General features: G+C 53.4%; 1 protein-coding gene across 1 annotated transcript; it reads right to left on the bottom strand.

The window, feature by feature from the left end:
* Positions 1 to 4515: 4515 nt before the first annotated feature.
* LOC134426746 (caltrin-like protein 2) lies at positions 4516 to 5266 on the bottom strand. The gene is made up of 3 exons (XM_063171984.1): positions 5158 to 5266; positions 4834 to 4995; positions 4516 to 4682 (listed from the first exon to the last, which is right to left on the bottom strand). The coding sequence occupies exons 1-3, from the start codon at positions 5219 to 5221 to the stop codon at positions 4678 to 4680; spliced, it is 231 nt and encodes a 76-aa protein (XP_063028054.1). The 5' UTR covers positions 5222 to 5266; the 3' UTR covers positions 4516 to 4677.
* Between the last annotated feature and the right edge of the window lie 17855 nt (positions 5267 to 23121).

Raw genomic sequence — 23121 nt, 5'->3', positions numbered from 1 at the left:
GTCACAAGCAGCTTGTGAGAGCTTTGGCAGCACTTTAGGCAGGAGAGAAATCACAACAGAGGGCTGCTCTGGCATCGCTCAGCCCTGGCTCCATTCCCTGTGGGGCTCCCCACCCTGCAGGGCTGGGCAGGGCACAGCTGGGCTGATGTGCCACAGCCAGGCAGAGGGGACAGCTTGTGACGGTGTTCACAGGGGGCCCAGAATGAGGGGAGGGATGAGGATTTCACTCCATGTTTCAGAAGGCTTGATTTATTGTTTTTATGGTATGTATTACATTAAAACTATACTAAAAGAATAGAAGAAAAGGTTCTCAGAAGGCCAGCTAAGCTAAGAATAGAAAGAAATTAATAAAAAGGGTTTGTGGCTCGGACAGAGAGTCTGAGCCAGCTGACTGTGATTGGCCATTAATTACAAACATCCAACATGGGTCAATCCCAGATGCACCTGTTGCATTCCACAGCAGCAGATAACCATTATTTACATTTAGTTCCTGAGGCCTCTCAGCTTCTCAGGAGGAAAAATCCTAAGGAAAGGATTTTCATGAAGATGTCTGTGACAGACAGCTGCCAGCCCTGCTCCCAAACCTGCCCTGCTGGCAGACACTGCCTCCCTCCACCATGCAATTCCAGGGTTCCCTCTGCCCTCCTGGCACGGTGGGAGCTGCTGTGCTGTGCTGCTGCTCACTGGAGAGGGTGGGAGGGCACTGGGAAAGGTTACTGCTCTGTGCTGGCAAAGCAGCCCTGTGCCTTCAGAAAGAGAATGCTGGAGGGCATCAGCTGGAGTGAGACAGCTCTGGCCCAGACCCCTCTCCCTGCCTCTGGAGAGGGCCTAGGTCCAGGTGAGGAGCTGAGTTTGTATAAACCATCCCACAGAAAAGCACAGAGTGAATTTGTGCATTTGTTGACCTTTAACTGTGAGGATGGTTTGTTTTTCTGCAGAGGTGTGTGTCTATCTATTTTATGGTGGGGAGCAGGGTGCTATTGACTCCTTTTCCCTCCTGGAACACTGCTGCTCCTCAGCAGGAATGATGAGGGCTGTGCACAGCTCCTGACCATGGGCAGAGCTGCTGCTGAGTGGATCTGCTCTGCCCAGGGTATTTTCTCCTCTGGAACTAATGTGATTGCTGAGATCCTGCTGGGACTACAGATTCCCACTCCTAGGCCAGGCTGGCTAAATAACCCTCCCATTTCAAAGGCTGTCAAAGCTGTAGTAATTCTTATTAGGCTGGTTTGAATCATGTCTTGAAAAGGTCTCACATCACCATTGAGCACCAAACTGTTCTGTATTCAGACCCCAACCACCCAGTCTTCTGAGCCAGACCATAACACACGCAGGGGGAGGCTCCAAGGAAATATTAAAGATGTTCTGCAGGGCTGTGGGTGAAACTTGACTTCTCCACTCTCTGTCCTGTGCACATTTCAGAGTGGAACAAAGGGCTTTGCATGGAGCAAGGATGCTCTGTGGTGCTGATGGATCCCTGGGGAGAGCCCTGGGATGCTGGGGAGTGTTGGGTGTTTCCTTTGGGAATTGGGCAAAAGAGACTGGCCTGAGAACCTTTGCTTTGAGGGAGTTTGGAGTAAGCCAGCCCTGCAGCCTGCCCTGCAGTGCTGCTGCTGCTCTGATGTGCCATGGTGGATGTTTCTGACCCAAAGCTGGGCCCTTGAGTGCAGCCTTTGTCCACATTCCCAGCACCAGACCTGGCGACCCTGTCCCAGGAGAAACAGTGAGTCCTGAGCCCCCAGGCAGAGAAAATGAACACCTTTCATCCTCTCCAGGCTGCTCTGGCCCTGGCTAACAGCTGATGTGAGAGGAATTTCTCTGGTACAGCACTCATTGCTTTTCCCATTGTCCTGCTGGCACCTGCCTAGGGCAAAAAGGGAAATTTCCTTCCTCCCCAGAGAGCTGAATCCAAGGATTTCAGCCAATGCACACTGCCAGGAGCCTGTCACAATCAGTGATCCTGACCTGTGTGTGTTCTGGTGCACTGCCCCGCCCCTCCCAGGTGGGTGCTGCTCCATGGAGGGGGGAGAGGGGAGCCTGATGCCGTGCTGGAAGCTCCCCAGGCTCCCCAGCAGAGCTGGTGAAAGCTGGAAACGCTGTGCCCAGGAGGCAGGGACCTGTGCCTGGGAGGAGAAAGGCAGAGGATTTGTTGACACAGCTACAGGTGGAGGCACAGTTGGCGCATTGCCCCTGGGATTTCTGACTTGCAGGGCTCCAAAACAGAAAGCAGCAGGACTGAGACAGACTTGACATACCCAGAGCGCCTCCTCCTGCCTTTCTGGGCCAGCAGCTGGGTGACAGTGGTGACACGAGCTGTCTCAGAGCAGGTAGAGGCTCCTGTCACAGGACATCTGGAGGCCTCAGGCAGCAGGTTTGGGCAGGATGAACCCTCCCTGCCATCTCCTCGTGTCTGCAGAGGAGCTGCTGCCCTGGGCACGGCATCCATGAGGTTATGCAGGGCCAGCCGCGAGGCACCCCACGCCTGCAGCTCTGTGCTTAATCAAACCAATTAGCAATTTAATCTTGTTAACAAACCAAGATAATTGCGGCATTATCAAATTAGCCAGCTGTATGGAAATGCCTGCTTAATAGCTGATAATAGCTGGTGCTGATGGAGGAGGAGGAGGGCTGTGATCTGTGACGAATGGCCGCGGGAGGTGCAGTCTGGCTGCTCTGCCCCGGCTGCCCCAGCCCCGTGCGGGACGCGGGGATGGCTGCGGGATGCAGGGGATGCTGCGGGATGTGAGGGGATGGATGCGGGATGTGAGGGGATGGATGCGGGATGTGGGGGATGGATGCGGGATGTGAGGGGATGGATGCGGGATACAGGGATGGGTGCGGGATGTGAGGGGATGGATGCGGGATGTGCGGGGATGGATGCGGGATGTGAGGGGATGGCTGCGGGATGTGAGGGGATGCTGCGGGATGCAGGATATGGCTGTGGGATAGCTGCGGGATGGCTGCGGGATGTGCGGGGATGGCTGCGGGATGTGCGGGGATGGCTGCGGGATGGCTGCGGGATACAGGGATGGCTGTGGGATGTGGGATGCGGGATACAGGGATGGCTGCGGGATGCAGGGATGGCTGTGGGATGTGGGATGCGGGATGCAGGATGGCTGCGGGATGCAGGGGATGGCTCTGGGAGCGCTGGGGCTCATCAGCCTCTCCCAGCCCATGGTTTGTGTGGCACAGCTCTCCCTTTCCAGAGGGCTGGGCTGCCGTCAGGGAGAGTTTTCCCCTGCAAGGACCCTACCCTGGGCAGAAGCAATGTCTGATTTTACACCGAGTTTGGCTGATGAGCTCCCGGTTCTTGTTTTGCCCGTCCCTGCCGATCCCCGGGCGCTCTCAGCCTCCCCAGCGCCGCCTGAGCTCTCGGTTCTCTCTGCCCTCCCGTGGCCAGGCGAAGCAAAGAGTTGGGTTTTTTCAACATAGCACTTCTTCCTTCTCTGATTAATCTTTGACTCCTGCCTTCCTCTAGCTGCTCCACAGAGGTCACCTACACAGATGTGACCATATAAGGACTCCAGCAGATGCTGTGCCCAGTCTCGGCCAGGAAGCTCCCAGCATCTCACATGGACCATGCAAGGTGTCATTCCCACAGCCAGAGCCTTCACCCTGCTGTTTGTGGATAGTTTAAGATCCGGCCAGTGGTGCTGCTCTCCAGATTGCTTTGCTCGAGCCTGGCCATGGGGATCCTTAGCCCAGCTCTCACACAGCAGCAGCTCCTCTCTGCTCCCTCGGTGTGTGCACACAGACCAACCTCCTCCTCCTCCAGGCTGGTGCAGAATGGGGCATTCTCAGCCAGCAGGGGCTGGGCAGGGCTGGCAGCCCGCTTTGGGCTGTGTGATGCTCTGCCCTGCAGTGGGTGGTGGCAGTGCCTGGTTCTGCCATGCACAGAGGCCAGCAGCTCCTCAGGCTGTGCACACTCTTTTCTGCTGATGTTTCTTGGCAGTTCCTGAAGTTTTGTCCCCAGCACTCAGCTGTACAAAAATTACAGGAACCCCTTGGAGCTATGGTTGTATTGCCCTGGCTTGAGGCTTTCCCAGGCAAGATTCTTCAGCTGAATTTTCCCCACCAGCTCAGGCTCAGCACCGTTTGGGGTTTGGGTGTGTGTAACCCCCCCTGTGCTCTCCAGGTGATTCCCAAGTGGGGTATCCATAGGGAGCCTCTGCCTTCTGTGCCCCCTGGGCAGGCAGGGTCAGTGCCCTCCCACAGCCCTGTGCAGCTGGGAGGGCCTGGAGGACACACTGCTCTCCAGGGCCCCTTGCAGCCTGCCTAAAGCAGCCTGGCATGTTTTGCTCCAGTCCCTTCCCATTGCTCTCTCCTCCTGGAGGCTGTGTGCCTCTGGATGGGTTTTCTCCCCCAGGCCAGCCCCTAACCACACTGCAGGTGTGAAGCCAGGCTGTTTTCATCCTCTTTCCCCAGCAGAAGAAATTCTGGGGTGAAAGCAGCAGGGGGACTGTGTGCCAGGGTGGAGAAAGGAGGTGAGGAAAGGAGTCACACAACAAAACACCCTTGAGAAAAGCCGCTTTTATTTGTGGAAAGAGCCATGGGGAGCACAGGGAGAGGGGAAGGGGTGGCACAGAGCACAGTGCAGCAGCTGTCACAGGGTGATCCTGGAGCTGAGCTGGGGTGGCAATGCTGAGGTGACCCTCAGTCTATCCTGGAAGCCGGAGCTCACACTGGCCAAGGGAGAGAAAGGAAGATGTTGGCGTTCACCCCAGCCCACGTTTGCCCACCAGGGGCCGGCCGGGTGCTCTGGCAGCTGGGCACAGCCCCCGAGCATCACACCCCGCTCTGCCCCGGGAGCAGCCGGGGCTCCGGAGCTCCTACCGTAGGTGACGGGGATGGCAGGCGGCTTGGAGATGCATTTCCTCCCGCAGAAGGTGCGGCAGCACTTCTTGCCGCGGGGGCATTGCCGGTCCACGAAGCACTGGTTGGGGGGGTTGTGCAGGGCGCAGATGAAGCGGACCGGCGGGCAGGACCAGGCGCTGCCTGCGGGACACGGCACCGCTGGGCTCCGGGGCAGCGAGGGGCACCGGGGAGATGCTGCCCGGCAAACAACACCCCTTCCCCTCCCGTGGGATCCGTGTAAACACGGCTCCTTCCCAGCCCCCCAGCTTTTCCTCCCCTGCCTCGCCCTCGGACGTGTCCTACCTGTTGGCAGCTCTGCCCAGAGGATGAGCATCCCCACCAGGAGCAGGGCGGCTGCCGCCTTCATGCTGCCAGGTGCGAGCGTGGGCGGTGCGGGACATCCGCATTTAAACCCTTGGGCAGGGTGGGGAACGGGCCGGTGTTTGTGCCTCTTTCCTCTGCCTCTTGCATTGTGGTTTCCAGAAAAGCCTCTTGCGCAAGGTTCGGATGTGATTGTTTGATTGCTCAAAAAGCAGCTTTTGTATTGCACAATTCACACCTGGGGCTGAGGGACAAGCCAAGGGAGATGTGCCAGGGCATTGTCCACCCTGACAGGCAGTGGAGCTGCCTTCCCCTAGGCAGGTATCTTCTCCAGATATCCTTTTTCAGGAGAAACCCTTGTGGTGCCTGTGTTCTCCTCTGGGGTTCTGTTAAATGGGTTTCCCTCTGTACTTTCCTTGCAAACCAAACCTTACAGCATGATCCAAATCAGCATGAGACTGCCAGTGCCTTCCCAGGAATGATCCTTCAAGATTTTTCTCAGAGGTACCTTGTCCCAGCCCCAAATCCTCCTTACTCCTGCCCCACTGGGAGTATGAGTTGGTGTGGGGAAAGCAGCTTTGACTCAGCCCAAGGTGAGTCTTTCTCAAGCTCTGTGGAAGGTCACCTGTACCCCAGTACCTTCTCTGGTGGCTTCTGCCATATGGGAGCAGGTTGGTGCTGGAAGAAGGTGGCTGATCCCTCTGGGGTAGGATAATCCACTCCTCACAGACCTGTCATCAGCCACGATGCAGCACAAGGACAGCTTGACTGAGCCCTGACTCCTTATGGCTGTAGGGATTAGGGGCTGTATTCCTTGTTTGGATGGCAAAGATCCCACCACCCATTCCTCCCTCCCAAGGAAATTGTAACCCTGCCCTGGCCTCTAGGTAAATCTGTTTTCTTTAGGCGCCCTTGGGCAATGGGCACTAAAATGGGAAGTTACTCCATTTCCCACCAATTGGTCAATGTCCCACTCAGCTTGTGTAAGGGGTTCCTCAAATATTTCTGTAGGACTTCTGTGGCTGGCAGGAGCCCAAGCTGTCCTGGAAACATGCTCTGGGAATGGCTGGGTAGGGAAAGGCTCCCCCAGCCCCGCAAAGGGCAGCCCTGATCTCACAACCAGGCAGGGACAAAGAGCAGCTAAAGCCCAGTATCACCTCTGCTGCTCTGTGCAGCCCCTGAGCCCCCCAGAACAGCACTGATCCAGCCCCTGGAGCTGCCACTGTCCATCCAGGGCATGATGGGTGTCTCACTGTAACCTTTCCTGCTCAGACTTACCATTCCTGAGTCACAGCTGGCCCCGTTAACTTGGCCACACCCAACCTGTTATCTGTTAACTGCTGTCCTATTTTCCTAATGACACTGTGGCTGCAGCTTTTTCTGAAGTCATTTATTAAACAACGTGCAGATGTTATCACCAACCCAAAAAGTTTTTCTGCCCTGTGCACCAGCAATGTAGCACTTTTAATGAGAAATACAAGCACTGGAATAATTTTTTAAAAATCCATTGCCACTCAGCTGCTATTGAGGCTAGAGAGGGCATGGCTGCTCACAGCTCGTGCCAGAATCAGGTTGTTCTTGGACCTATGTCTCCAAGACAGGAGAAAATAACAAGGACCAAGGCTTGGATTAAGCTGCAGAGAAGATGGAAAGGACAAGGGAGGGAAACAAATTCACCTGAAGAACATTCTGAAGTGCTTTATTCACAGCAGGGGGAAGTGTGAACTCTTCCTGTTACAAACTCACAGGAAATAATCAGGACCCAGCATTTCTGAGCACAGAATTGCCTGCAGTGCTCATGTTGCACTCTGTTACCTGCGCAGCACCCATTGCCCCAGCACCCTCAGAGCAGTCCCCATCCCACATGGCTCATGCTCTTCTCCATGAAAACCACTTTGTTTCCCTCCTTCCAAAGCTGCAAGGTCCCAGTTGTGCAGTGCCTGAGAGTGTTGTGGCAGATGCTGCTTTCTCCAGCCAGAGCAAGGCTCTGCAGTCTGTATTCCCTGGGGAGGGAAAGGAGGGAGACCAGGAGCCCCTGATCCCCCAGCCCTACCCTGGGGATAAGCAACCCAGGAACAGCTTGTGCCCCACCAGTGATGCAAAGCTTTCAGCCTGATGATGAGCTCCATCCATCCATCCATCCATCCATCCATCCATCCATCCATCCATCCATCCATCCATCCATCCATCCATCCATCCATCCATCCATCCCTCCATCCCTGCCTGGCTCAGGGAGCTCCCCTCAGCCCCGGGCCAGCTCTGGGTGTCCTCAGCACAGCGTCACCCTCCCAGCGCTGGTGTGTGGTGACAGCTACTGAAACGTGGCAAGGATGGCAGTCTGGTGCCACAAAGGCTCGTCCCAGCTCTCAGATGGATTCCCACGGGATCCCTGTGGGAGCTGCCTCTACACATACAAAGTGTGCACAGACCTCTAAGCGGGACCTGCTCTGTGCACCCCAGGTACCCCCAACCCAGCTCAACCAGACACCTCCAGTGCAGGCAACATGGAGGAAGTGGAAACCATAAACTTTGTGGTGTCCTGTGGTACTGTCCTGGTTCAGGGCAAATTTGGGAGAGAACCCCCAAAGTGCTCCTCTTGTAAAGCAGATTCAATGGGCGCCTCCCCCAACCAGTCCAGGAGAAAATACCTCCTTGGAGAAAAGTGAAAAAAACAAGTTTATCAAACAATATAACCTAAACAGTATTAGACAGCAAACGCCCTTGCTGCTCCAAAATAGATTACTAATTGAGAAAGTCCCTTTCCGAACTGCAACTCAGCTCACTCGGTCTCCAGTCGGTGGAAGTGGTGGGGCTGGCTCCGTTCGTGCCCGGGAGGACTGGCAGCGGGGAGCAGCAGCCTGCAACGAGCAGCCAGGAGCAGCCAGGCAGTCAGGTGTAAAAAGCTCCAAAGAAAAGAGGAAAAGAAAAAAAAAAAACAAAACACAGTCCAGGGAACTTTTTTGCCTCAGATAACTAAAACTAACTAAAAGCAAAGGAGAGCTCTGTCCCACTGTTTGTTCATCTGCAGACATCACAGTCCAGGAGCAGGAATGGGGAGGAATGAGTGCAGTGTCTGAAAACAAACTGCTGCTTCTTCTCTCCCCAGTTCACTCTCTGCAACAAGCCTTAAAGGTGCAAAACTTATTATTCAGCATAAACAGAACAAGACGATTGGGGATAAAAGCATCATATAGTCAACCTAGGACAGTGACCAATGCAAACCAAAAGAGAGCACAGGGATGTGAAAAACTGAGATTTTTTTGTCCTAGAAGAGCCACAAATTACACATGTGACATATATTTTTAAATTATAAAAATACCAAATTATAAAATATATTTACATAAGAACCTATATAACAATTATGTTTGGAAATATATTTGCAAAAGAGAACAACACTCTCTAAAGCATATATACAGAAGACTGATAAAGAGCACTCTGTACATATCCAGAAGGATGGCATCCCTGCCCGGCATCTCCAGCAGTCCTGGAAGAAAAGCAAGGGACAGGGTCACCCCAGCCAGGCACACAGGGCTGTTCCCTGTGCCCCAGGCTGGGAACACAGACTCTGCTGCTGCCAGAGCAGGACTGCTGCCTGCACTGAGCCTGGCTGGGGCTGAGGTTGGGGCTGAGGTTGGAGCTGAGGTCGGGGCTGAGTCAGGGTCCCAGGCAGAGGGACCCAAATCATGCCCCAAAGCAAGCACAGGGCAGCCTGGGGCTGTGCTTGTGCCTCCAGAACCCAGGGAGCCCCCCTGGGCACCGTGTCCCTGAGCGAGACCACCCAGCCCAGCCCAGCCTGGCGGCAGGGGACCCACCCTGCCCATGGCCAGAGCATGGCCAGTGCCTGCCTGCCCTGCTGCTGGGCTCCACCTTCATCCCAAGACCATGTCCTTCTCCTCACCTTTCTCATCCACTTCCATGTCTTCAACATAATCCTCCACATCCACCTCCATCTCTTCCCCCATCTCCTCCTCCACATCCACCTCCATTTCTTCATCTCCATTCTCTTCAACATCCATACTCTCTTCTCCATCAACCTTCATATCGATTTCCATCTCCTCCTCAGTGTCAGTGACAGCCTGCATAGGGAGCAGAACCTCAGAGAGGGGTCCCTGTCCCACACCAACCCCACAGAGCTCCAGCCCACCCAGGCAGTTCAGGGGTTTCCACCTCAATGGAATGGCACTGTACCTTCACTGGGACAAAAGTGAGCATCCTGCAGAGATGGGTGGCAAGATCCAGGCAGCAGAGACCGTTCAGGACCGATGACAGTGCAGACAGGACTGAACTGCACCGAAGCCAAATGACAAGGACGTGGGGGAGTGGACGGCAGGGCAGGGAGGGTGAGGTGGGGCCAGGAACGAAGACGGTAATTGGCTATGCACGGTTTCTAGTTAAAAGACCAATGATGAACCTCACTGGTTTCAAACCTGCTTAACTTTCTTCCTTCATGCAATTTTTTGTGTAACTACCCCAAAACTGACTGTGATCTGAGGAATCAGAAACCATCCTGATGGTTTGCCCTGAAATGGACCTTGAAGTGCATTCCGTACACAACCTGAGCTACTTCCCACCACAGTACTGGCCATGGCTGTTCCCAGGGATGGAACATGCACAGCTTCTGTGCACAGCCTGAGCCTGTGACTTCCCATCCTCAGTATAAAATAACCACCTTCATTTTAACCCAAATCAACCTCCTGCAGCTGAAAGCCATCCACCCTTCTCCTCCCACCACAGACCCTGTTGAACACTCTGTCCCCATCTTTCCTATGGGACCCTTCAAACCCTTCATGGATGCAGTGTGGCCCCTCCATGGCCCTCTCTTCTCCAGGCTGAGCATCCCAAACTCCTTCAGCCTTTCCTCACAGCAGAGGGGCTCCAGGCCTTGCAGCACCCCCATGGCCTCCTCTGCACCCACTCCAACAGCTCCACGTCCTTCCTGTGCTCAGGACCCCAGACCTGGAGGCAGGGATGGATCCTGGGGGGGCTGCAGCTTCATGGGGAGCAGAGGGGAATTTTGTGCTATCCCCTGAAAGGAACTAAATGCACTAATGAGGATAAAATCAAGAGAATGGAGCCTGCCCCAAGCAGAGTCCTGCTGTCAGGGGTGGTTCTTTCTTTGTGCAGGGATCCATCAGGAGCAGAATACCTGTGCAGCAGTCATTGCCCCAGCACCCTCAGAGCAGTCCCCATCCCACATGACTCATGCTCTTCTCCCTGAAAACCGGTTTGTTTCCCTCCTTCCAAAGCTGCAAGGTCCCAGTTGTGCAGTGCCTGAGAATGTTGTGGCAGATGCTGCTTTCTCCAGCCAGAGCAAGGCTCTGCAGTCTGTATTCCCTGGGGAGGGAAAGGAGGGAGACCAGGAGCCCCTGATCCCCCAGCCCCCAGGTGATGCAAAGCTTCCAGCCTGATGATAAGCTCCATTCACCCATCCATCCATGGATCCATGGATCCATCCCTCTATCTATCATGGATACATCCATCCATCCATCATCATCCATCTTCCATCCATCCATCCATCCATCCATCCATCCATCCATCCATCCATCCATCCATCCATCCATCCATCCATCCATCCATCCATCCCTCCATCCCTGCCTGGCTCAGGGAGCTCCCCTCAGCCCCGGGCCAGCTCTGGGTGTCCTCAGCACAGCGTCACCCTCCCAGCGCTGGTGTGTGGTGACAGCTACTGAAACGTGGCAAGGATGGCAGTCTGGTGCCACAAAGGCTCGTCCCAGCTCTCAGATGGATTCCCACGGGATCCCTGTGGGAGCTGCCTCTACACATACAAAGTGTGCACAGACCTCTAAGCGGGACCTGCTCTGGGCACCCCAGGTACCCCCAACCCAGCTCAACCAGACACCCCCAGCACAGGGAACATGGAGCAAGTGGAAACCATAAACATTGTGGTGTCCTGTGGTACTGTCCCGGTTCAGGGTAAATTTGGGAGAGAACACCCAAAGGGCTCCTCTCGGAAAGCAGATTCAATCGGTGCCTCCCCCAACCAGTCTGGGAGAAAAATACCTCCTTGGAGAAAAGCGGGAAAAAACTGTTTATTAAACAATAGAACTTAAACAATGTTAATCAGTAAAAACCCTTGCTGCTCCAAAAGAGATGACAAACTCAGAAAGTCCATCCCTGGGCTGCAGCTCAGCTCGCTCAGTTTCTTGTCAGTCCCTCCGCTGCTGGAAACGCCAGGCTGCGCCCAGTGCGCTACAAATCTGAAGTGCCCGTGCTTCGCTGGGTGTTCAGTCCTGAGCCGGTTTAAAAGTGAACTAAAGAAAAAAAAAAAAAAAACAAAAACAGTCCGGGGAACTGAACTTCCTCTCCTCATCTGGCAAAAAAAAAGATTTCATCCAGCTAAAATTCTTAAAGGAGAGGAGAGCTGAGAGGTCTTTCCCGCTGTTTTAATCTGGAGACTAATGGGGAAAAAATGTGGAAGAGTGAGTGCAGTGTCTAAGACAAACTGCAGCTTCTTCTCTCCCCCCTTCACTCTCTGGAACAAGCCTTAAAGGTGCAAAACTTATTATTCAGCATAAACAGAACAAGATGATTGGGGATAAAAGCATCATACAGTCAGCCTAGGACAGTGATCAATGCAAACCAATAGAGAGCACAGGGATGTGAAAAATTTAGATTATTTTTAGTCCTAGAAGCTCCACAAGTTACACATGTGACATATATTTTTAAATTATAAAAATACCAAATTATAAAATATATTTCCATAAGAACCTATATAACAATTATGTTTGGAAATATATTTGCAAAAGAGAACAACACTCTCTAAAGCATATATACAGAAGACTGATAAAGAGCACTCTGTACATATCCAGAAGGATGGCATCCCTGCCTGGCATCTCCAGCAGTTCTGGAAGAAAAGCAAGGGACAGGGTCACCCCAGCCAGGCACACAGGGCTGTTCCCTGTGCCCCAGGCTGGGAACACAGACTCTGCTGCTGCCAGAGCAGGACTGCTGCCTGCACTGAGCCTGGCTGGGGCTGAGGTTGGGGCTGAGGTTGGAGCTGAGGTCGGGGCTGAGTCAGGGTCCCAGGCAGAGGGACCCAAATCATGCCCCAAAGCAAGCACAGGGCAGCCTGGGGCTGTGCTTGTGCCTCCAGAACCCAGGGAGCCCCCCTGGGCACCGTGTCCCTGAGCGAGACCACCCAGCCCAGCCCAGCCTGGCGGCAGGGGACCCACCCTGCCCATGGACAGAGCATGGCCAGTGCCTGCCTGTCCTGCTGCTGGGCTCCACCTTCATCCCAAGACCACGTCCTTCTCCTCACCTTTCTCATCCACTTCCATGTCTTCAACATAATCCTCCATTTCCACCTCCATCTCCTCCTCCACATCCACCTCCACATCCACCTCCATTTCTTCATTCTCTTCAACATCTATAGCCATACTCTCTTCTCTATCAACCTTCATATCGATTTCCATCTCCTCCTCAGTGTCAGTGACAGCCTGCATAGGGAGCAGAACCTCAGAGTGGGGTCCCTGTCCCACACCAACCCCACAGAGCTCCAGGCCACCCAGGCAGTTCAGAGGTGTCCACCTCTATGGAATGGCATTGTACCTTCACTGTGATAAAAGTGGGCATCCTGCAGGCACTGTTCAGGACTGATGACAATGTTCTGTAATGAGCTCATTAAAACTATGGTCTCTGGGAAGGGTGTGGATGTGGTGACACTGTATCCCATGGTTGATTTTTGCCACCAATCACGCAGGTGCAAGTGTCCTTAACAGAAATTTTAATAGAAGCTTCTCATCTTACTTGGATGGGCATCCACCTCTGTGCCGCCCAGATCCTGTGACTCACCACCTAACCATGTAAAGATGCAACCTTCATTTTAACACAAATCAACCTGCTGGAGTAGAAAGTTATTCCCTGCTCTCATCCCACCACAGACCCTGTTGAACACTCTGTCCCCATCTTTCCTGTGAGACCCTTCAAGCCCTTCATGGATGCAGTGAGGACTCTCCATGGCCTTCCAGGCTGAGCATTCCCAAACTCCTTCAGCCTTTCCTCACAGCAGAGGGGCTCCAGCCCTTTCAGCACCCCCATGGCCTCCTCTGCACCCACTCCAACAGCTCCACGTCCTTCCTGTGCTCAGGACCCCAGACCTGGAGGCAGGGATGGATCCTGGGGGGGCTGCAGCTTCATGGGGAGCAGAGGGGAATTTTGTGTTATCCCCTGAAAGGAACTAAATGCACTAATGAGGATAAAATCAAGGGAATGGAGCCTGCCCCAAGCAGAGTCCTGCTGTCAGGGGTGGTTCTTTCTTTGTGCAGGGATCCATCAGGAGCAGAATACCTGTGCAGCAGTCATTGCCCCAGCACCCTCAGAGCAGTCCCCATCCCACATGACTCATGCTCTTCTCCCTGAAAACCGGTTTGTTTCCCTCCTTCCAAAGCTGCAAGGTCCCAGTTGTGCAGTGCCTGAGAGTGTTGTGGCAGATGCTGCTTTCTCCAGCCAGAGCAAGGCTCTGCAGTCTGTATTCCCTGGGGAGGGAAAGGAGGGAGACCCGGAGCCCCTGATCCCCCAGCCCTACCCTGGGGATAAGCAACCCAGGAACAGCTTGTGCCCCACCAGTGATGCAAAGCTTTCAGCCTGATGATGAGCTCCATCCATCCATCCATCCACGCATCCATCCATCCATGCATCCATCCATGCATCCATCCATCCATCCATCCATCCATCCATCCATCCATCCATCCATCCATCCATCCATCCATCCATCCATCCATCCATCCCTCCATCCCTGCCCAGCTCAGGGAGCTCCCCTCAGCCCCAAGCCAGCTCTGGGTGTCCTCAGCACAGCGTCACCCTCCCAGCGCTGGTGTGTGGTGACAGCTACTGAAACGTGGCAAGGATGGCAGTCTGGTGCCACAAAGGCTCGTCCCAGCTCTCAGATGGATTCCCACGGGATCCCTGTGGGAGCTGCCTCTACACATACAAAGTGTGCACAGACCTCTAAGCGGGACCTGCTCTGTGCACCCCAGGTACCCCCAACCCAGCTCAACCAGACACCTCCAGTGCAGGCAACATGGAGGAAGTGGAAACCATAAACTTTGTGGTGTCCTGTGGTACTGTCCTGGTTCAGGGCAAATTTGGGAGAGAACCCCCAAAGGGCTCCTCTCTGAAAGCAGATTCAATGGGCGCCTCCCCCAACCAGTCCAGGAGAAAATACCTCCTTGGAGAAAAGTGAAAAAAACAAGTTTATCAAACAATATAACCTAAACAGTATTAAACAGCAAACGCCCTTGCTGCTCCAAAATAGATTACTAATTGAGAAAGTCCCTTTCCGAACTGCAACTCAGCTCACTCGGTCTCCAGTCGGTGGAAGTGGTGGGGCTGGCTCCGTTCGTGCCCGGGAGGACTGGCAGCGGGGAGCAGCAGCCTGCCACGAGCAGCCAGGAGCAGCCAGGCAGTCAGGTGTAAAAAGCTCCAAAGAAAAGAGGAAAAGAAAAAAAAAAAACAAAACACAGTCCAGGGAACTTTTTTGCCTCAGATAACTAAAACTAACTAAAAGCAAAGGAGAGCTCTGTCCCACTGTTTGTTCATCTGCAGACATCACAGTCCAGGAGCAGGAATGGGGAGGAATGAGTGCAGTGTCTGAAAACAAACTGCTGCTTCTTGTCTCCCTGCTTCACTCTCTGCAACAAGTCTTAAAGGTGCAAAACTTATTATTCAGCATAAATAGAACAAGACGATTGGGGATAAAAGCATCATATAGTCAACCTAGGACAGTGACCAATGCAAACCAAAAGAGAGCACAGGGATGTGAAAAACTGAGATTTTTTTGTCCTAGAAGAGCCACAAGTTACACATGTGACATATATTTTTAAATTATAAAAATACCAAATTATAAAATATATTTACATAAGAACCTATATAACAATTATGTTTGGAAATATATTTGCAAAAGAGAACAACACTCTCTAAAGCATATATACAGAAGACTGATAAAGAGCACTCTGTACATGTCCAGAAGGATGGCATCCCTGCCCGGCATCTCCAGCAGTCCTGGAAGAAAAGCAAGGGACAGGGTCACCCCAGCCAGGCACACAGGGCTGTTCCCTGTGCCCCAGGCTGGGAACACAGACTCTGCTGCTGCCAGAGCAGGACTGCTGCCTGCACTGAGCCTGGCTGGGGCTGAGGTTGGGGCTGAGGTTGGAGCTGAGGTCAGGGCTGAGTCAGGGTCCCAGGCAGAGGGACCCAAATCATGCCCCAAAGCAAGCACAGGGCAGCCTGGGGCTGTGCTTGTGCCTCCAGAACCCAGGGAGCCCCCCTGGGCACCGTGTCCCTGAGCGAGACCACCCAGCCCAGCCCAGCCTGGCGGCAGGGGACCCACCCTGCCCATGGCCAGAGCATGGCCAGTGCCTGCCTGCCCTGCTGCTGGGCTCCACCTTCATCCCAAGACCATGTCCTTCTCCTCACCTTTCTCATCCACTTCCATGTCTTCAACATAATCCTCCACATCCACCTCCATCTCTTCCCCCATCTCCTCCTCCACATCCACCTCCATTTCTTCATCTCCATTCTCTTCAACATCCATACTCTCTTCTCCATCAACCTTCATATCGATTTCCATCTCCTCCTCAGTGTCAGTGACAGCCTGCATAGGGAGCAGAACCTCAGAGAGGGGTCCCTGTCCCACACCAACCCCACAGAGCTCCAGCCCACCCAGGCAGTTCAGGGGTTTCCACCTCAATGGAATGGCACTGTACCTTCACTGGGACAAAAGTGAGCATCGTGCAGAGATGGGTGGCAAGATCCAGGCAGCAGAGACCGTTCAGGACCGATGACAGTGCAGACAGGACTGAACTGCACCGAAGCCAAATGACAAGGACGTGGGGGAGTGGACGGCAGGGCAGGGAGGGTGAGGTGGGGCCAGGACCGAAGACGGTAATTGGCTATGCACGGTTTCTAGTTAAAAGACCAATGATGAACCTCACTGGTTTCAAACCTGCTTAACTTTCTTCCTTCATGCAATTTTTTGTGTAACCACCCCAAAACTGACTGTGATCTGAGGAATCAGAAACCATCCTGATGGTTTGCCCTGAAATGGACCTTGAAGTGCATTCCGTACACAACCTGAGCTACTTCCCACCACAGTACTGGCCATGGCTGTTCCCAGGGATGGAACATGCACAGCTTCTGTGCACAGCCTGAGCCTGTGACTTCCCATCCTCAGTATAAAATAACCACCTTCATTTTAACCCAAATCAACCTCCTGCAGTTGAAAGCCATCCCCCCTTCTCCTCCCACCACAGACCCTGTTGAACACTCTGTCCCCATCTTTCCTATGGGACCCTTCAAACCCTTCATGGATGCAGTGTGGCCCCTCCATGGCCCTCTCTTCTCCAGGCTGAGCATCCCAAACTCCTTCAGCCTTTCCTCACAGCAGAGGGGCTCCAGCCCTTGCAGCACCCCCATGGCCTCCTCTGCACCCACTCCAACAGCTCCACGTCCTTCCTGTGCTCAGGACCCCAGACCTGGAGGCAGGGATGGATCCTGGGGGTGCTGCAGCTTCATGGGGAGCAGAGGGGAATTTTGTGCTATCCCCTGAAAGGAACTAAATGCACTAAAGAGGATAAAATCAAGAGAATGTAGCCTGCCTCAAGCAGAGTCCTGCTGTCAGGGGTGGTTCTTTCTTTGTGCAGGGATCCATCAGGAGCAGAATACCTGTGCAGCACCCATTGCCCCAGCACCCTCAGAGCAGTCCCCATCCCACATGGCTCATGCTCTTCTCCATGAAAACCACTTTGTTTCCCTCCTTCCAAAACTGCAAGGTCCCAGTTGTGCAGTGCCTGAGAATGTTGTGGCAGATGCTGCTTTCTCCAGCCAGAGCAAGGCTCTGCAGTCTGTATTCCCTGGGGAGGGAAAGGAGGGAGACCAGGAGCCCCTGATCCCCCAGCCCTACCCTGGGGATAAGCACCCCAGGAACAGCTTGTGCCCTACCAGTGATGCAAAGCTTCCAGCCTGATGATGAGCTCCATCCATCCATCCATCCATCCATCCATCCATCCATCCATCCATCCATCCATCCATCCATCCATCCCTCCATCCCTGCCTGGCTCAGGGAGCTCCCCTCAGCCCCGGGCCAGCTCTAGGTGTCCTCAGCACAGCGTCACCCTCCCAGCGCTGGTGTGTGGTGACAGCTACTGAAACGTGGCAAGGATGGCAGTCTGGTGCCACAAAGGCTCGTCCCAGCTCTCAGATGGATTCCCACGGGATCCCTGTGGGAGCTGCCTCTACACATACAAAGTGTGCACAGACCTCTAAGCGGGACCTGCTCTGGGCACCCCAGGTACCCCCAACCCAGCTCAACCAGACACCCCCAGCGCAGGGAACATGGAGCAAGTGGAAACCATAAACTTTGTGGTGTCCTGTGGTACTGTCCTGGTTCAGGGCAAATTTTGGAGAGAACCCCCAAAGGGCTCCTCTAGGAAAGCAGATTCAATGGGTGCTTCCCCAAACCAGTCCGGGAGAAAATACCTCCTTGGAGAAAAGTGGAAAAAATGTTCATTAAACAATAGAACTTAAACAATGTTAATCAGTAAAAACCCTTGCTGCTCCAAAAGAGATGACAAACTCAGAAAGTCCATACCTGGGCTGCAGCTCAGCTCGCTCAGTTTCTTGTCAGTCCCTCCGCTGCTGGAAACGCCAGGCTGCGCCCAGTGCGCTACAAATCTGAAGTGCCCGCGTTCCGCTAGGCGTTCCATCTGTCCCGAGCTGGTTAAAAATCAACTAAAGTAAAAAAAAAAAAAAATCCAAAACAAAACAAGCAGTCCAGGGAAATGACTTCTGCTGCAAATGAGGCTAGATAAGGAGTATTTCATCCAGCTAAGATCTAAGATCCTTAAAGGAGTGGAGAGCTGAGAGGTCTTTCCCGCTGTTTTCATCTGCAGACTAATGGGGAAAAATGTGGAAGAGTGAGTGCAGTGTCTAAAACAAACTGCAGCTTTTTCTCTCCCTCCTTCACTCTCTGTAACAAGGCTTAAAGGTGTAAAATTTATTATTCAGCATATACAGAACAAGACGATTGGGGATAAAAGCATCATATAGTCAACCTAGGACAGTGACCAACACAAACCAATAGAGAGCACAGGGATGTGAAAAAATGGGATTTTTTTAGTCTTAGAAGAGCCACAAGTTGCACATGTGACATATATTTTTAAATTATAAAAATACCAAATTATAAAATATATTTACATAAGAACCCATATAACAATTATGTATGGAAACATACTTACAAAAGAGAACAACACTCTCTAAAGCATATATACAGAAGATTGATAAAGAGCACTCTGTACATGTCCAGAAGGATGGCATCCCTGCCCGACATCTCCAGCAGTCCTGGAAGAAAAGCAAGGGACAGGGTCACCCCAGCCAGGCACACAGGGCTGTTCCCTTTGTCCCCAGAGTGGGACATGCTGCCAGAGCAGGACTGCTGCCAGCAGGAGTCTGGCTGGGGCTGAGGTCGGGGCTGAGTCAGGGCCCCAGGCAGAGGGACCCAAATCATGCCCCAAAGCAAGCACAGGGCAGCCTGGGGCTGTGCTTGTGCCTCCAGAACCCAGGGAGCCCCCCTGGGCACCGTGTCCCTGAGCGAGACCACCCAGCCCAGCCCAGCCTGGCGGCAGGGGACCCACCCTGCCCATGGCCAGAGCATGGCCAGTGCCTGCCTGTCCTGCTGCTGGGCTCCACCTTCATCCCAAGACCATCTCCTTCTCCTCACCTTTCTCATCCACTTCCATGTCTTCAACATAATCCTCCACATCTACCTCCATCTCCTCCTCCACATCCACCTCCACATCCACCTCCATTTCTTCATTCTTTTCAACATCTATAGCCATACTCTCTTCTCTATCAACCTTCATATCGATTTCCATCTCCTCCTCAGTGTCAGTGACAGCCTGCATAGGGAGCAGAACCTCAGAGAGGGGTCCCTGTCCCACACCATCCCCACAGAGCTCCAGCCCACCCATCCAGTTTCAGGGGTTTCCACCTCCATGAAATGGCACTGTACCTTCACTGGGACAAAAGTGAGCATCCTGCAGAGATGGATGGCAAGATCCAGTCAGCAGAGACCATTCAGGACCGATGACAGTGTAAGGGGCTTGGTGGCAAGGAGGGTGACAGGGATGCTGGGGAACTGACCACTGTGCAGGGAGGGCGGGCTTGGTGGTAACAGGGCAACGGGGAGTGCCTGGGGGTGATTACTGTTCTGCGAGGGCGGGTTTGGCAGGGCGACTTGATGCCAGTGGAGCCAACTGTGCCAGGAGGGCGGGCCAACACCAAGATAATGCTCTGGTTGAGTCCAGTTCTCTGGACTGCTGTGGCAATTTAAGTTCTGCCAATTCCCCTCTGCATTCTCCTGTGTATACGAATTCCTCGCTCTGCTGTGTGAGTGAATGGCAACCATCCTGATCGCTTTGCCTTGGAATGGACCGAACATCATCTTATTCCAAACTGAGCTACCTCCCACCAGACCAGACAGAGTCCTCTCCCCCTGGCCATGGATGTTCCCAGGGATGGAGCATCCACAGCTTCTGTGCACAGCCTGGGCCTGTGACTTCCCATCCTCAGTGTAAAATAACCACCTTCATTTTAACCCCCACCATCATTTTAACTCACATCAACCTCCTGCAGCTGAAAGCCATCCCCCCTTCTCCTCCCACCACAGACCCTGTTGAACACTCTGTCCCCATCTTTCCTATGGGACCCTTCAAACCCTTCATGGATGCAGTGAGGACTCTCCATGGCCCTCTCTTCTCTAGCAGAGGGGCTAGAGGGGCTAGGGGCTCTTTCCTCACAGCAGAGGGGCTCCAGCCCTTGCAGCACCCCCATGGCCTCCTCTGCACCCACTCCAACAGCTCCACGTCCTTCCTGTGCTCAGGACCCCAGACCTGGAGGCAGGGATGGATCCTGGGGGGGCTGCAGCTTCATGGGGAGCAGAGGGGAATTTTGTGTTATCCCCTGAAAGGAACTAAATGCACTAATGAGGATAAAATCAAGGGAATGGAGCCTGCCCCAAGCAGAGTCCTGCTGTCAGGGGTGGTTCTTTCTTTGTGCAGGGATCCATCAGGAGCAGAATACCTGTGCAGCACCCATTGCCCCAGCACCCTCAGAGCAGTCCCCATCCCACATGGCTCATGCTCTTCTCCATGAAAACCACTTTGTTTCCCTCCTTCCAAAACTGCAAGGTCCCAGTTGTGCAGTGCCTGAGAGTGTTGTGGCAGATGCTGCTTTCTCCAGCCAGAGCAAGGCTCTGCAGTCTGTATTCCCTGGGGAGGGAAAGGAGGGAGACCAGGAGCCCCTGATCCCCCAGCCCTACCCTGGGGATAAGCACCCCAGGAACAGCTTGTGCCCCACCAGTGATGCAAAGCTTTCAGCCTGATGATGAGCTCCATCCATCCATCCATCCATCCATCCATCCATCCATCCATCCATCCATCCATCCATCCATCCATCCATCCATCCACGCATCCATCCATCCATCCATCCATCCATCCATCCATCCATCCATCCATCCATCCATCCATCCATCCATCCATCCATCCATCCATCCATCCATCCATCTATCCATCCATCCATCCCTCCATCCCTCCCTGGCTCAGGGAGCTCCCCTCAGCCCCGGGCCAGCTCTGGGTGTCCTCAGCACAGCGTCACCCTCCCAGCGCTGGTGTGTGGTGACAGCTACTGAAACGTGGCAAGGATGGCAGTCTGGTGCCACAAAGGCTCGTCCCAGCTCTCAGATGGATTCCCACGGGATCCCTGTGGGAGCTGCCTCTACACATACAAAGTGTGCACAGACCTCTAAGCGGGACCTGCTCTGGGCACCCCAGGTACCCCCAACCCAGATCAACCAGACACCTCCAGCGCAGGGAACATGGAGCAAGTGGAAACCATAAACTTTGTGGTTTCCTGTGGTACTGTCCTGGTTCAGGGCAAATTTTGGAGAGAACCCCCAAAGGGCTCCTCTCTGAAAGCAGATTCAATGGGCGCTTCCCCAAACCAGTCTGGAAGAAAATACCTCCTTGAAGAAAAGTGGGGAAAAACTGTTTATTAAACAATAGACAATAGAATTTAAACAATGTTAAGTAAAAACCCTTTTGCTGCTCCAAAAGAGATGACAAACTCAGAAAATCCATCCCTGGACTGCAGCTCAGCTCACTCAGTCTCCAAGGCAGGAAATGATCCCATGAGCGGGACAGGGAGCAGCAGGCACCAGCCAGGCATCAGTCCAGCGCAGGTTCAACCAGCTCCAAAGAAAAGGAGAAAAGAGAAAAAAAACCACACTCCAGGGAACTTTTTTTGCCACAGTTAGCTAAAACAAATTAAAAGTAAAGCAGAGCTCTGTCCGCTGTCTGTTCATCTGCAGACAACACAGGTCAGGAGCAGGAATGTGGAGGAATGAGTGCAGTGTCTAAAACAAACTGTTGCTTCTTCTCTCCCCACTTCACTCTCTGAAACAAGGCTTAAAGGGGCAAAACTTATTATTCAGCATAAACAGAACAAGATGACTGGGGATAAAAGCATCATATAGTCAACCTAGGACAGTGACCAATGCAAACCAAAAGAGAGCACAGGGATGTGAAAAAATTAGAGTTTTTTGTCCTAGAAGAGCCACAAGTTTCACATATGACATATGTATTTAAATTATAAAAATACAAAATTAAAAATATATTTATCTAAGAACCTATATAACGATTATGTATGGAAATATATTTACAAAAGAGAAAAATACTCTGTACTCTGGGCCTGAGGCCAGGGCTGAGATGAGGGCTGACTAAGGGCCCCAGTTAGAGGGATCTGGGGACCAGGAATGAGTCATGCCCCAAAGCAAGCACAGGGCAGCCTGGGGCTGTGCTTGTGCCTCCAGAACCCAGGGAGCCCCCTGGGCACCGTGTCCCTGAGCGAGACCACCCAGCCCAGCCCAGCCCAGCCCAGCCCAGCCTGGCGGCAGGGGACCCACCCTGCCCATGGACAGAGCATGGCCAGTGCCTGCCTGTCCTGCTGCTGGGCTCCACCTTCATCTCAAGACCATGTCCTTCTCCTCACCTTTCTCATCCACTTCCATGTCTTCAACATAATCCTCCATTTCCACCTCCATCTCCTCCTCCACATCCACCTCCACATCCACCTCCATTTCTTCATCTCCATTCTCTTCAACATCCATACTCTCTTCTCTATCAACCTTCATATCAATTTCCATCTCCTCCTCAGTGTCAGTGACAGCCTGCATAGGGAGCAGAACCTCAGAGTGGGGTCCCTGTCCCACACCAACCCCACAGAGCTCCAGCCCACCCACCCAGTTTCAGGGGTTTCCACCTCAATGGAATGGCACTGTACCTTCACTGGGACAAAAGTGGACATCCTGCAGAGATGGGTGGCAAGATCCAGCCAGCAGGGACCATTCAGGACCGATGACAGTGTCAGGGGCTTGGTGGCAAGGAGGGTGACAGGGATGCCGGGGAGCTGGTGACGGCGCGTGGAGGATGCCGCGGCCAAATGCGATATTGTCTCCTAGTCAATTCAGCAGGAAGCCGAAAGCTCCGCCCAACATTTCCTTTTGCATCGTACATGACCAGGAATTTTTCACTCCGCTGTGAGTGAATGGGAACAATCCTGACTGTTTTGCCCTGGAATGGATCCAGAAGATCATCTTATTCCAACCTGAGCTACCTCCCACCAGACCAGACAGAGTCCTCTCCCCCTGGCCATGGATGTTCCCAGGGATGGAGCATCCACAGCTTCTGTGCACAGCCTGGGCCTGTGACTTCCCATCCTCAGTGTAAAATAACCATCTTCATTTTAACCCAAATCAACCTCCTGCAGTTGAAAGCCATCCCCCCTTCTCCTCCCACCACAGACCCTGTTGAACACTCTGTTCCCATCTTTCCTATGGGACCCTTCAAGCCCTTCATGGATGCAGTGTGGCCCCTC

The sequence above is a fragment of the Melospiza melodia genome, chromosome 19 (genome assembly GCF_035770615.1).
Source record: "Melospiza melodia melodia isolate bMelMel2 chromosome 19, bMelMel2.pri, whole genome shotgun sequence".
Taxonomy (NCBI): Eukaryota; Metazoa; Chordata; class Aves; order Passeriformes; family Passerellidae; genus Melospiza; species Melospiza melodia.
This window is presented reverse-complemented; position numbering and strand designations above follow the sequence as displayed.

Excerpts from the sequence above, each read along its gene's own strand:
- LOC134426746 (XM_063171984.1), bottom strand. The coding sequence starts at position 5,221 with ATGAAGGCGGCAGCCGCCCTGCTCCTGGTGGGGATGCTCATCCTCTGG. Across the intron at positions 4,996-5,157 it reads CTGGGCAGAGCTGCCAACAG|GCAGCGCCTGGTCCTGCCCG; the intron begins GTAGGACACGTC and ends CGTGTCCCGCAG.